General features: G+C 45.4%; 1 protein-coding gene across 1 annotated transcript in view; it reads left to right on the top strand.

Annotated features, from left to right (window-relative positions):
• The window catches only part of LOC129385928 (uncharacterized), a 101,874-nt gene extending 88,963 nt beyond the window's left edge, over window positions 1-12,911 (top strand). The window contains exon 3 of the mRNA XM_055073101.1: window positions 12,323-12,911. Coding sequence (XP_054929076.1) covers window positions 12,323-12,790 — 468 coding nt within the window. The 3' untranslated portion in view covers window positions 12,791-12,911. The remainder of the gene's footprint in view (window positions 1-12,322) is intronic.
• The last annotated feature ends 1,637 nt before the right edge of the window (window positions 12,912-14,548 follow it).

Here is a 14,548-nt window from a genome sequence, read left to right as displayed (position 1 = left end):
TACAAACAGGCGGGTACAATAGTAGAGCACCAACTCCCAGGTTTATTTTATGCGGACGACATTGTGTTGCTAGCTAACAAGCAAAGTGACTTGCAACGTCTGGCTAATATCTGTCGACAGGAAGGCAACAGTTGCGGTTGCGCATGCAGTTGCGCATGCTCTGCTGGCGTTGCTGGGACTACACGGATTCTAATAAAGCTCAGTTGATAGTCCATTCGCTGTGGTGTGAGCCTCTCCTCTTGTCCTTTCTGGTTTTTTCGTTCAAGTATGTACCAACTGGCCCAGATTTCAACCCTTCTGGAAGGCAACAATTTAGGTTCGAAATTTGTTATTAGAAAATCAGGCGTTATGGTATTCAATGAAAACAGTGAACAGACAGTGGAGATACAGGGCCAAGAAATACCTCTGGTAACAGAATATAAATACCTTGGTATATGGATAAACGAAGGCAATAGATATATGGAAACACAGGAAAAAACCATAACAGTAAAGGGGAAGAGAAATGCAGCCATAATGAAGCAGAGAACGCTATGGTGATACAATAGGTACGAGGTTCTCCGAGGTATGTGGAAAGGTGTAATGGTTCCAGGACTTACTTTTGGAAATGCGGTTGTTTGCTTTAAATCAGGGGTAGAATCAGCACTCGACGGGAACAAAAGGTCAGTGGTTCGCCTCGCATGGGGCACTCACGGGAAGACTACAAATGAAGCTGTGCAAGGTGATATGGGCTGGACTAGTTTTGAAGTGAGGGAAGCTCGCAGTAAAATTGAGTATGAAGAGCGGCTGAGGAATATGGAAGAACGTAAATGGGCTGGGAGGGTGTTCAGGTATCTGTAAAGGAAAAACATTGATTCACCGTGGAGGAAAAGAACTAGGAAGCCGACGAGCAAGTATGCGGCCCGTAGGATGAGCAACACAGCAACAAAGAAGGTCAAGCGGAAAGTCAGAGAGGCTAAAATAATCTCATGGGTGGCGGCAATGGAAAAGAAACCTGCCATGAGTAACTACTTTAGAGGAAAAAACGAAATCAGGAAAGAAACCGTTTATGATAACTCAAAGGGAAGCTCATTACTTTTCGAAGCGAGATCGGGATGCCTTAGAACACGCACCTATAAAGCGAGATATAAGAAGGAAGAAGAAGCATGTGCTTGCTGCGGTTAAGCTAGGGAAATGACGGAGCATGTTTTATTAGAATGTGAAGGCGTCTACCCAGCGGTCGATTTAGGCACCACTGACCTCCTTGAAGCCCTTGGGTTCTGCGGGAGCGGTGGTAAAGCAAACATGTCCACAATCGGCATTAGTAAGAGGCGATAGGAGGATTGGTGGAAGAAAAGTAGGGAAACGACAAAAGACGGAGACGTACAGGAGCACAGTTCGCAATAGGGGATCAGAAAATTTGGGCGTGGTAGTTCATAGTGTTTTATATAGGAAGAACTTGGTGGCGCAACCCATCGCCCCTTTCCAAAGGGGATGCTTATAACATCCATCCATCCATCCATCCATTTGGAGACTCGTCACCGGAGGGCCGCCTTTGCCTCCACCCCCTTTTTTTTCCTAGTGTGTTTAGGCCCGAACTACTTATTCGGTCAAGCACCGGCCAGCCTGAACTTCTCAGCTTTCTTATTTTAGATTTAAATACGCGTGGCCTGCTTACAAAACGGTGATCTAAGCTACGCTTCTCACATGTTATTGTAGCGCAAATTCTCATCGCTGGACGAACCTCGCCCGGAAAATGTGCCTGCTACCCATGTCAATAGCCAAGAATGAAAGGCTTGCGCTCAGCTGACTAACTTCCAGAGGACAGCTCTGTCACAATTTAATTTAATCAAATTTATCTTTCGGAGGTCCGCACAGCAGTACAAGACTACGTAACTTTGTTTTGCCCCCTAACTTTGTCCGTCCTTCTACCAGACGTTCCAGACCGTGTGTTGGATCAATTCTGCTAAAGCACTGCACGCATTAACTTACCGCAGCGACCACCTAGTTTCCCGAGAATGGCATCAAACGTTGTTCGTGGTATGCTTAACGCGCTGGGCAGCAGCAAAGTTGGAATCTCTGTTGCCAACGGAGCAGAAAACCGAGCACGCAGCACACGCTGGACAGACAAACACGGTATTACAGCGAAGACGCAGCAGCACAAGGCCAAATGCAGCAGTTCATCGTCGAAAAATGGCCGACAAGACAAATCATTATGACAACGCCGCGACAACGTGATAGCAATGACCAGTAGCCAACACCGTACATGAATGTGTACACACCGATTACCATAGCAGACGGCGCCAGGAGCACTCGACGCTAAGAGTGGCGACGAGAGCGGCTCCGCTCGATGTCACCGGAAATAATGTCCCGCAACGTTCCGCACACACTGTTTGACAAACCTGTACACTCGCATTGCAGAAACTCGAGCAGAGCAAGTCGGCCGACGGCGCCAAGTTCCCTTCACGTAGCGAGCGCGCGCGCTGCGCGGCAGCGGAGTCCCCCCTCTGACGTCACACGCGAGAGGGCGCCATTCGAAGATCTCGGGGCTAATGCATCTCTGGGATATAAAAGTGCATCTTCTGTCGATTTCTTTATTTCTTTTTTGAGGAATCATGTTGTTTCTCGGTGTTTAGGTTGTGCGGTAAAAGAAAGTTCGATGCTCTTTCTTCTAGTGACGTGCTCATTTTCTTTGGAAAGAACCGGGGAAAGAGAAATCGGGTGATTTAGGTCATAAAAGGGGCAATAAATGCAAATATTAAGTCACGCTAAAGCGATAGATTAGTGCTCGACGAGCTCCAAGGCGTCAATATTATCGCGTACATAGCCTTAATAATCCAGAAATTGAGGTAAATGCATCACACGATTAGAAAATCCCCGGGGACCTTCAAGTATTTGCCCGATGACGAAGTCAATCCTCAATTAAATTTCGTCACTAGTACGGAACTGCTCGCCAGAAAAAAAAGCAGCCTTGTATTATATTATAAGACGAAATAGAATGCTAGTTGTCCAATTCTATTACATTTTTACAAAGAACAACTCATTGAAGTTACCCTTGACAATGAGACGGCCGGTCGAAAGGTTTCGTTATCGCTGGACTCCGCGCCGCCGACGCTTTCGCGTTTCAATAGTTTCATTATCACGTAGTGCTGCGCTGGTTTTGCTGGCTCGTGAAACTCGCACAAACTGCAAGTAGCCGAGAATTCAACTTGCCCGTGATGTAACGGTATGCCCGAACGGTCTACGCCACTTGACCAAAAAGCAGCTGCGGCGGCGAATCCACCGCTCTGTCCTGACTCGGTACCGCCGTCTGTCGGGCGCCGTTTTACTCACCGACGGCAGGCAGCAAAGGGTGATGATGGCTAGAGTGCACAGTATACTTTAATAATGGCATACGCAACGTCACCACTCCCCCAGATTTGTGGCGGGAATATTTGAATTTCGAAAAAGGTATTTGGACCCTTCAGATGCAATTTTCTCGTAAACTAAGTATTTTCTTGGCACGAAACAAGCGTTGCGATGTTTCTGGAATGGTATTTAAACAGCCCGCGTTGACTTAGTATTTGCCTTTAGTGTCCCTCTAAGCCGTCCGGCTTTGTACGTGTCTAAATGTCTCTCTTTTCATGGAATCTCGAAACATACCCATTGAAGGCGTAACTTGCCAACATGAGCTAATGGCCCACTAAGCAGTCTTGCAGCGACATTATTTGGTAATACGTTAAGGTCATCGTAGCAATAATACCCACAGTGGTTGCATAGTGTCTTTGGTGCTGAGCTGCTAAGCACGAAGTCGCGGAATCCAATCCCGGCCACGGCGGCCGCATTTGGATAGGGCGAAATGCACGAACACCCGTATACAAAGATCGAGGTGCACGTTAAAGAACCTCAGGTGGCCCAAATTAATCCTAAGCCCCCCGCTACGGCCTACCTCATCACCATATCATGGTTTTCGCACTTAAAACCCCACGAATATTTCTTTTTATTAAATTATACGGTTTACTTGACTTAAGAGACGAATCGCTTGAACAACCTCCGTAGTGTCACATGGTTCCAGGAATATAGCTGATCAGTTGTTTTGTTCCAGGGAGTCATCGAAATGGCTATCCGAATCACTGTCGCACATCGAGGAGCCGCAAGCGCGAAAATGGGAGTTCAGCTGATTGGTCAGTGCGTTGCCACTATACAGGGCGATCGTATTTAACGGTTATGGTATTTTTTTTTTTAAAGTAGACTGTGGAAGATAGCATAATGCATGTCCTTGAGCTCGATTATTCGAAGACGCAGACATTACTAGCCCGAGAAATCGAAACACATATTCAAGTAATTACCAACACATCACTAATTTTCTTCCTAATTATTTACTGTATGGCACATATAGCCATTAGGAATTGCAGCCGGTCACCTTGCAAGACGTATCCCCTTGAAATAAGTTTTCTGGAATGAAACCCGGTTCAAGATATTTACAAAAGTATTGAATAAAATGCATGGGCGTTCCAGTTACTTTTTGTGCTTCAATGCATAAAAGAGACTCTTGTTAAAATATTAAGTGGAACAGCAGTGCTTTTTTTACGGCGTCTCATGGCGAATTTCTCCAAACTGGCGTCATTCCAGAAATTCCTTTCAAGTGGAAACACTTTGCAAACTCACCTGCTACAATTCGTAAATTGCAATGTGCGTTGTAAGGTAACTAATTAAAACGCTACTTAGTGGTTCTTGTTAACTAGTTGAATATGTGTTTCGGGCTAAAGTACTAGAATTATGTTATCAGTAACAGGCTCTTTGTATGGAGTCGACAGAACTTAAAAAGGATCACCCTGTAGGTGACATCACTTAAAACTAATTCGTTTAGACTCGACATCATAATATTTTGACAAAGATGTCTGAACACTTTCCTAACTTGAATACCACCATGGCGGCACTCGTATTGTAAGCGGTGTGGTATTATCTTCTCGCTTGACCTAAATAAGTATTTAATGTATTTCTAAGTTCTTAATATTGCAGGAAATATTCCAGTAAACACATCGGAAGAATTCTGCAAAAAGCCCATTTTCTGCATTTATTCTCAGGAGCAACTATTTCGTCACCCATGGTTTCCGGGACCTTCTATGGCATCTGCGTTTAATTCATAGGTTGCTTTTACTGTGTAATTTCGGTACCTTGTTTTTTTAAATTATCACAAGCAGAGTTTGCATGAAATCCATCAAACACATCGTGAAACCTTTAGTTTCAATGAGGGTCGCTGAGTATTGGCGTTTGTGTTGTCTGGTTCTTTTCTTGTGTCTATTCTGTGGTGACTATTCTATTAATAGCTACTCTATGGTGCTCTACAGCAGTGGGACTGAATTTCTGCCTTCCTTCAGTTTTTCTTGGCGGAATCCAAAAGACTCAAATTTGGTCGCTAAGATCGAAAAAAGAAGACACCGCTGCTGACATCATCCGTCCTGTAATGTCCAGTGCAAAAACCAACATTGTGGCAGTATTACACACACCTATAAGATAAGAGCACTACATGCTCACTACAGTTAGCATTTATTATGTCGTAAAGGTCTGCTGTATCAATGTGAAACGACAAAATATTAATATTAATGTCACCTTACACAAAAATACAATTATTTAAATAACTAGCGAGCTCGAGAATGTTCTCCCGGAATTCGGATACAGATCCAGAAGCTGGAAGATATACATCGCGGCAAGAACGATACCCACTGATTTAAGCGATATGCTTTCAACGCCAGGTGCACTGAATGTAACTCGTCCAGTGTCATCATCATCATCAGCCTGGTTACGCCCACTGCAGGGCAAAGGCCTCTCCCATACTTCTCCAACTACCCCGGCCATGTACTAATTGTGGCCATGTTGTCCCTGCAAACTTCTTAAATGTCATCCGCCCACCTAAATTTCTGCCACCCCCTGCTACGCTTCCCTTCCCTTGGAATCTAGTCCGTCCCCCTTAATGACCATCGGTTACCTTCCCTCCTCATTACATGTCCTGTCCATGCCCATTTCTTTTTCTTGATTTTAACTAAGATGTCATTAACCCGCGTTTGTTCCCTCCCCCAATCTGCTCATTTCTTATCTCTTAACGTTACACCCATCATTCTTCTTTCCATAGCTCGTTGCGTCGTCCTCAATTTAAGCAGAACCCTTTTCGTCAGCCTCCAGGTTTCTGCCCCATACGTGAGTACTGGTAAGACAGCTGTTTTACACTTTTCTCTTGAGGGATAGTTGCAACCTGCTGTTCATGATTTGAGAATGCCTGCCAAACGCACCCCAGCCCATTCTTATTCTTCTGGTTACTTCAGTCTCATGATCCGGATCCGTGGTCACTACCTGCCCTAAGTAGATGTATTTTTATTTCCAGTGCATCGCTACCTATCGTAAACTGCTGTTCTCTTCCGAGACTGTTAAACATTACTTTAGTTTTCTGCAGATTAGCTTTCAGACCCACCCTTCTGCTTTGCCTCTCTGGTCAGTGAGCATGCATTGCAATTGGTCTCCTGAGTTACTAAGCAAGGCAATATCATCAGCGAATTTCAAGTTGCTAAGGTATTTACCATCAACTTTTATCCCCAATTCTTCCCACTCCAAGTCTCTGAATACCTCCTGTAAACACGCTGTGAATAGCATTGGAGAGATCGTATCTCCCTATCTGACGCCTTTCTTTATTCGATTTTGTTGCTTTCTTTATGGAGGACTACGGTGGCTGTGGAGCCGCTATAGATATCTTTCAGTATTTTTACGTATGGCTCATCTACACCCTGATTCCGTAATGCATCCATGACTGTTGAGGTTTCGACTGAATCAAACGCTTTTTCGTAATCAATGAAAGCTACATATAAGGCTTGGTTATATTCCGCACATTTCTCTATCAACTGATTGATAGCGTGAATATGGTATATTGTTCAGTAGCCTTTACGGAATCCTGCCTGGTCCTTTGGTTGACAGAAGTCTAAGGTGTTCCTGATTCTATTTGCGATTACCTTAGTAAATGCCTTGTAGGCAACGGACAGTAAGCTGATCGGTCTATAATTTTTCAAGTCTTTGGCGTCCCCTTTCTTATGGATTAGGATTATGTTAGCGTTCTTCCAAGATTCCGGTACGCTCGAGGTTATGAGGCATTGTGTATACAGGGTGGCCAGTTTCTCTAGAACAATCTGACCACCATCCTTCAACAAATCTGCTGTTACCTGATCCTCCTCAGCAGCCTTCCCCCTTTGCATAGCTCCCAAGGCGTTCTTTACGTCTTCCGGCGTTACTTGTGGGATTTCAAATTCCTCTAGGCTATTCTCTCTCACATTATCGTCGTGGGTGCTACTGGCACTGTGTAAATCTCTATAGAACTCCTCAGCCACTTGAACTATCTCATCCATATTAGTAACGATATTGCCGGCTTTGTCTCTTAAAGCATACATCTGATTCTTGCCTATTCCTAGTTTCTTCTTCACTGCTTTTAGGCTTCCTCCGTTCCTGAGAGCATGTTCAATTCTATCCATATTATACTTCCTTATGTCAGCTGTCTTACGCTTGTTGATTAACTTCGAAAGTTCTGCCAGTTCTATTCTAGCTGTAGGGTTAGAGGCTTTCATACATTGGTGTTTCTTGATCAGATCTTTCGTCTCCTGCGATAGCTTACTGGTATCCTGTCTAACGGAGTTACCACCGACTTCTATTGCAGACTCCTTAATGATATACATAAGATTGTCGTTCATCGCTTCAACACTAAGGTCCTCTTCATGAGTTAAAGCCGAATACCTGTTCTGTAGCTTGATCCGGAATCGCTCTAGTTTCCCTCTTACCGCTAACTCATTGATTGGCTTCTGATTTACCAGTTTCTTCCGTTCCCTCCTCAAGTCTACGCTAATTCGAGTTCTTACCATGCTATGGTCCCTGCAGCGCCCCTTGCCGAGCACGTCCCCATCTTGTATGATGCCAGGGTTAGCGCAGAGTATGAAGTCTATTTCATTTCTTGTCTCACGATTTGGGCTCCTCCACGTCCACTTTCGGCTAACCCGCTTGCGGAAGAAGGTCCGCATATATTTCCGCATATTATTCTGTTCTGCAAAATCTACTAATAACTCTCCCCTGCTATTCCTGGAGCCTATGTCATGTTCCCCCACTGACTTGTCTCCGGCCTGCTTCTTGCCTACCCTGGCATGTAAAATCGCCCATCAGTATGGTGTATTTTGTTTTGACTTTACCCATCGCCGATTCCACGTCTTCATAAAAGCTTTCGACTTCCTGGTCATCATGAGTGGATGTAGGGGCGTAAACCTGTACGACTTTCAATTTGTACCTTTTATTCAGTTTCACAACAAGATATGCCACCCTCTCGTTCATGCGATAGAATTCCTGTATGTTACCTTATTAATCAGGAATCCGACTCCCAGTTCTCGTCTCTCCTCTAAGCCCAGGTAGCACAGGACGTGCTCGCTTTTTAGCACTGTATATGGTTCTTCTGCCCTCCTAACCTCACTGAGCCCTATTATGTCCCATCAGCTTCAGGTCTCCCCCCGAAATTTTTTCGTGCGGTCCATGCACCGCCGACCGAAACCACCCCCTGCGCCGGAATTCATTCTGGATTTTGTCTAGGAGGTCTTTTTCAGACATCTCAGCGCTTATATTACGAAATTGGGCTCGATTTCGCGGCAACGCCGTATGTACCTGGAGTCACATAACCCAAGGAGCCCCATTTGAGCACAAAGTTTCAAGGGCGTTTTGATGGCGAGCGGGCTCCTCGCGGCATCTCGCGGAGGCCGCGGAACCTATGGAGCGCATGGATTTAAATTCCGTAACTTTTTGGGAACAGAGTTGACATAAACTTTTGATGCGAAAGGTGCATTAACATTTCTAAAGTCAAGCTTTAGATTTTCAATTCCGAAATTTTGTGGGTTTAATATTCTTATACACATTTAGCGCTGAAGGTGCATTGACGTTTCTAAAGTTGTACATCGGCACATACAACGAGATAAGCCAAATCAACACACTATCAGACAAGTTGACAAAGCACGCAGCGAGGTCCGATGAAACGAAGGTTGTGGTGGTTTATTTGTGCTGTCATGTCATAGAAAAAAATATCAAGATTTTTTCACCTACGCCAAAGCATCCATGTCAAGACACTAAAGGCAACAAAGGCAACTACGTTCTTATTTATTTTTTCTACTTTTACTTTTAATCGCGAGGACACATTGAGCCTCTTCAATTTTTTTTGTTCTCGCTCCCCTACCCGCGCGCTGCCAGAGCCAGCCAGAGCGCATGCGTTTTTCTCGTGTTGCCCCGACCACCGAGCGGCGCACTTCGGTGCGCGTTCGGTTTTCTCTGGCCGAGTGCATTTTCGCCTGGCAGAGCTTTGGACGCTTTCTAGCTAGCAGACGAGAAAAAGAAACAATGGTCGCTAGCCGCCATCACTGTGGGGACTCGACGGATTGCAGCGCGTTCGCTTGAGCGCAACCTCTCCAGAAAGTCTTGTCTCGCCGGTATAGGATACCGAGCAGTATGCGCATGGTTCTTGGTGGACCAAGCGTCTCTTGTTTTCTTCGATATTCCTTTAATAGCCATATCAGCTGCCCAAAGTAGGCATTCTATTGTGACCAACATACTTTGCGTTTCTTTTTTCTCATTACGGTGCCCCCACCCCCCGAAAGGAAAAAAAGAAGCGTTGTTGCGGTGCAGCGAATTGTCGCATGGTGAAAGTGCTATTTCAATACTTATTTTGCGGAAAGTAATGGGCCATGGGACGCTTCAGCTGCCGGATACTGTTATTATATTATTGCGATAGCAATTATATGGACACTCTAGGCGCATTCCTGCCGTCGCCATCGCCCTCATGTTCCACATAAAGTCCAAGTGCGATAACATCGTGACCCCGCGCCGCATGCTGTATGTGCGAGTGAAAGGATGAGGAGGGGGTGGCATGGGTGAGCCGGCGATGGTGGCTGAGTCTTGTTTGTGCAAGGGAGATAAGCGGAGAGGAAGCGCGCCGCCTTCCGTCGCACGCGATAAATCGGGGGGAGTGGAGTGAGGAGGGGCGGGCCTTAGGATTCTGTTATTTGTGAATCTGGGATTGCGCAACATGTTTCTTTGCCTTGTTTGACGCATTATGTACTGTGAGTTTTTCTTAGATACGTAACTTTATTGGAGACTTATACGTATATTTAAATATCTTATTGTGACGTTTTGTCTATACTTGGAGTGAAATTTGTTTCCAGAGACACTTTTTTGCCCTATATCAAGCTGTATCTCCGCATTTGAATATTCGATTGTATCTTCGCATTTCTAATGTGCGACGGCGAGTCAAATGAAAGTGAGCCAACCAACCCTGCGCAATAATGGTTCGGTTCATTATCTGCAAGGCATGCGCGTAGCACACAGGCATCTATCATTAACAAAAGTGACACGCAGGTGTGAGGATAAATCTTCTTTAATGCCTTCATATACTGGGTTGAACATGCTTGCGTGACGTAATGGACGCTCCAAAAGTTGAACAGCGCGGTGTCGTGAGGTTTTTGACAGCTGAAGATGTTTCCCAAAAAGAAATTAGTAGCCGTGTAGCTGCCGTGTACGTTGAACATTACATTTCACTGGCCACTGTGAAACGCTGGGGAAACGGTTAAATGAAGGACGTGAACATTGCAAAAATTATCCAAGACCGCGCCAAAGCCACCGTGCAATCACCCCCAACGCAATTGCAAAGGTTGATGAGCTGATTAGACAAGAACGGAGGATAAGCATCGACGAGCTGGCCCAGAGCGTGTGAACATCAAGTACGGTTCGGTTCACACTATAATTCATTAACATCTCGGCTATCGGATCTTGTGTGCGCAACGGATGCCCAAGGTTTTGAGCCAGTGCCAGAAAACGGAGAAGCTCGGCGCTACCTTGACTCATCTGATCCGGTATCACAATGCGGGTGACGACTTCTTGTCTGCAGTTGTGACCGGGAACGAATCATGGTGCCGCTACTACGAGCCTGAAACACGATGGCAAAGCCTACATTGAAAACGTTCGAATTGACCACCCCCAAAGAAAGCAAAGGCCGCCATTTACGTCGGAAATATGTTGTAGACATTTTTTGCGATCGTCAGTGGTCATTACTGATAGAATTTGCTAAACCTGGAGAGACTATCAATCGGTTCCGATATTGTGAAACGCCGGATCGGCTGTGTGTCGCAATAAACAACAAACGACGTGGAAAATTGATGAATAGGGTCATGTTGCTGCACGACAATGCCCGTGCCCACGTCGCTGATGTGGTTAATAGAAAACTGGCAGAGTTCAAATGGGAAACGCTGCAACATCCGCCATACAGCCCAAACATGTCGCCTTATGACTTCCACATTTTGGGGCAATTGAAAAAACAGCTCAAGAAAACCAGATTTGTGCCGTATAATGACGCGAAAGAATCAGTCAGACTTTTTGAAGCAGCAACCGTAGGAGATTCATGAGACGGGATTCACGCGACTCGTTAGTTAGTGCTGTAAATGTCTAATTGCTCATGGAGACTACTTTTAAATAAAGTGCCCCGTTTGTCATATATTCGCAGTGGCTCACTTTCATTTGACTCGCCCTCGTACATTTTCCAGAACTCGTGCTTTTTATATGTGCTCTCTGTTTCCACTATAGTTTCGGTACAATTACTCACAATACACGACCGGTGACAGCTGCTCCTGATCAATACATTGGAACAAATGACAGCGTGACTGAAAATTTTCACTGGCCGTTGCACATGTACAAAATGTAAACAAGGTTCTTGACTGGCAAAGTTTCATTAAAACATTTGTCCTCAACTTGTTCATTTCATGGCCTATACATTTTTCATATCAGAGGCATGCTCTGCTTTGCTGGTTTCGAACTGATATAGTTGTAAAGTTCGTGTGATATTTTCGTTACTTATTAAATAGACAAAAACCATGGAAACAATGATATCAGTTATTTCGGACACAATTTTTGGGACATACGAGTGTAGTCTTTTCTGAAAAAATACATATTTTACTTGTCTTGACAGTGCGTAGCCTTCAAGATCATCTTTGGCAATGGCAATACAGTTAGTATTTATATATTAGACCACTCTACAAACTCTACAAGGAGGAGGCCGAGCTGCAACGTGAGCCCCCCCCCCCCCCCCCCCCGCACGAAATTTCGGGCTATGCCACTGGTTGTCAGTGCAAGTGTACGCATATTTCGGGAACAGGCACATCTGCGCGTGGACAGTTAGCAGAGTGGTGAGCGTCCCCCGACCGGTAATTTAATGCCCCCTCGGATCTTTTTCTCCAATCTTGTTACTCTACTTAGCCTAGCGAAATCCACTTTCTTCATCGCATTACCCTGCTTCTGAATCATTTTTCCCCAGCCAGCACCAACAAGCGAGAAAGAGCACGCGGATGCCGTACCAGCATTCCAGATCCCGCCAGCGGTAGAGAAAAGCGGACAGGACTCGCCAGCCAGTGACGCCGAGACAGGACCGAGAAACGAGTCTGGTTGCGCAACGATCGGCGACGTCTCCGTGGATTCGTTCTCCCTGTACGTCATCTGGCAGCTGCGCCAGATGAACCAGTACCAGAGAGACTTGGCGATTCTGCGCATATGGCAGCAGCTGTTCGACGCGAAATACACAGTCGAGCCAAGCATCGCTGCCGTTGGGGCAGCTCAGGCGACTCTTGGTGGCACGGGGACGTCTCGTCACAGTCAACCGGCCTCTACAACACGCGACTCGCAGGCGGCCTGTGCTCTACGGCTCCCGTCGCCCATTCGTGTTGGTGGTGTTGAAATCAAGGGCACCAAACAGACCAGTCTGGGTGCAAGACCAGCGAGCGCGTAACCTAGAATACCTTAAACCGCGTGTGAAAGTGTGAAAAATGTCATCCGTAAAGAGAGGAAACCGCATATTTTACTAGTGTGTTTAATATGTTATGAATAAACAACCTTTATTTGAGTATTAATTTTAGCAGTGATCTCCCACTCTGCTGGCCTGTAAACCAGATTTCCTTCTGGTTAACTGCTCTGACTTTCCATTGTCTCTCTTTCTATGCTGTTAGTCATTGCAAGGACGACTGAGATCTCTCCCCATTGTTTTTGGCAACTCATTAGTAGTACGGCGGACGTTAGTGAACGTGTAAAAAATGAGGGATTTGCAAATTAAGCCACTAACATGTGGTAACTATATTTTAAATATTTATCGTGCACAACGTACTCAAATTGTTCAACCGAAGCTGGTTACTGTTGAAATTGTTCACCCTCAGTACCGTAATTCTAACAGAGTTGAGTTCTGTATCTCCTTTATCTTTTGAAGAAATGTATTCGTGTTCCAAGTTAACATTTTTTAGCTTCGCACAGTGAGATGAAGAGTTAAGTGTAACATCAGTACATTATTCACGAAAATATAAAATAAATATGTTGCAGCTGCTACAAGCCCCGTGCTTTCTGCTAGCAATATATGTAGGCCATCGGGTGAGATGTGCTCTCGTCTTCTTGCGCGCGCGTGACACCATGCTTGTTCATTTAGTTAGTGTTTACAAGTTTATACTATCGACGAAACTACTATCCTTACTTCGTATACATATCTACTAATTTGCTATAGCAATCGGTGCTTCGCCTTTCAGGCGAAACTGCAACTTTTTTTTATGCGACAGCAAGAAACTGCCCATTGAACGAAAAAGCCGGCCACTATAGCAGGGAAACACCGCCTAAATTCCCATTGGCTGTGACGTCAGGTAACGTGCGCGCCTCGGCGAAACAAGAGTGGACGAAAGGGTACACCTGCTGCCGCGCCAGGTGTTCATGAGGGGAAAGGGCATCGCCACGACGCCGCGACGCCACGTCACCCTCGCTCTGAGAAGCCTGTGTTATCCGCGCGTTCCTTGTCCCCGCAAGCTCTCACTTGCGTTCCAACTTCGCCTCGGTAATCAGCATAACGAAAGAAATCAATGTATAAAAACAAAATAAATTTAGAATGAAACATGTTCGCAGAAGTGAGTATAGCTTGGCATGATACATATTGCGCACGTGCTGCTGGGCGAGTCGGTTATGCATGATTAGGACGAAGGTGCCAAATAAAACGACGGACGAAGGAAGACGGCACGGCACGACAACGTAGGCGCCTACGTGGTTGTCCCGTGTCGTCTTCCTTCGTCCGTCGTTTTATTTGGCGCCTTCGTCCTAATCATGATACATGTACCAATCGTTACGCTGGGGCTGCATAAATTTTATAGCTCTCAACTCAAGAGCACTGAACGAAGCAGTGAGCTAGTGTTTTGCGCTAATACAGAAATCAGTAGCGCGCAGGTATGTGTAGGGCTGTGCGAATATATGACGCTTTAGAATTACACATGACATATTGTCATATTTGCACCAGTTTTCTAAATGAATAGTAGCTAGTCGTAAATTTTTGAATAGCTTGCAGATGTTTCAAATTGCCCACTGTGCGCGGTCAAGCAAAAAATTTGAGAAAATGCATTACAAAGTTCATCCCGGCGGCCACAGCAAATGTAAAACACGAGAAGTTACACAGTTGAGAATGCCACGGCAGTCTGAGTGCTATTTTTCAAGCTGAACCACCATCATGTGAGCTCGCTATAAA

This window comes from Dermacentor andersoni, chromosome 7, assembly GCF_023375885.2.
Source record: "Dermacentor andersoni chromosome 7, qqDerAnde1_hic_scaffold, whole genome shotgun sequence".
NCBI lineage: Eukaryota > Metazoa > Arthropoda > Arachnida > Ixodida > Ixodidae > Dermacentor > Dermacentor andersoni.
This window is presented reverse-complemented; position numbering and strand designations above follow the sequence as displayed.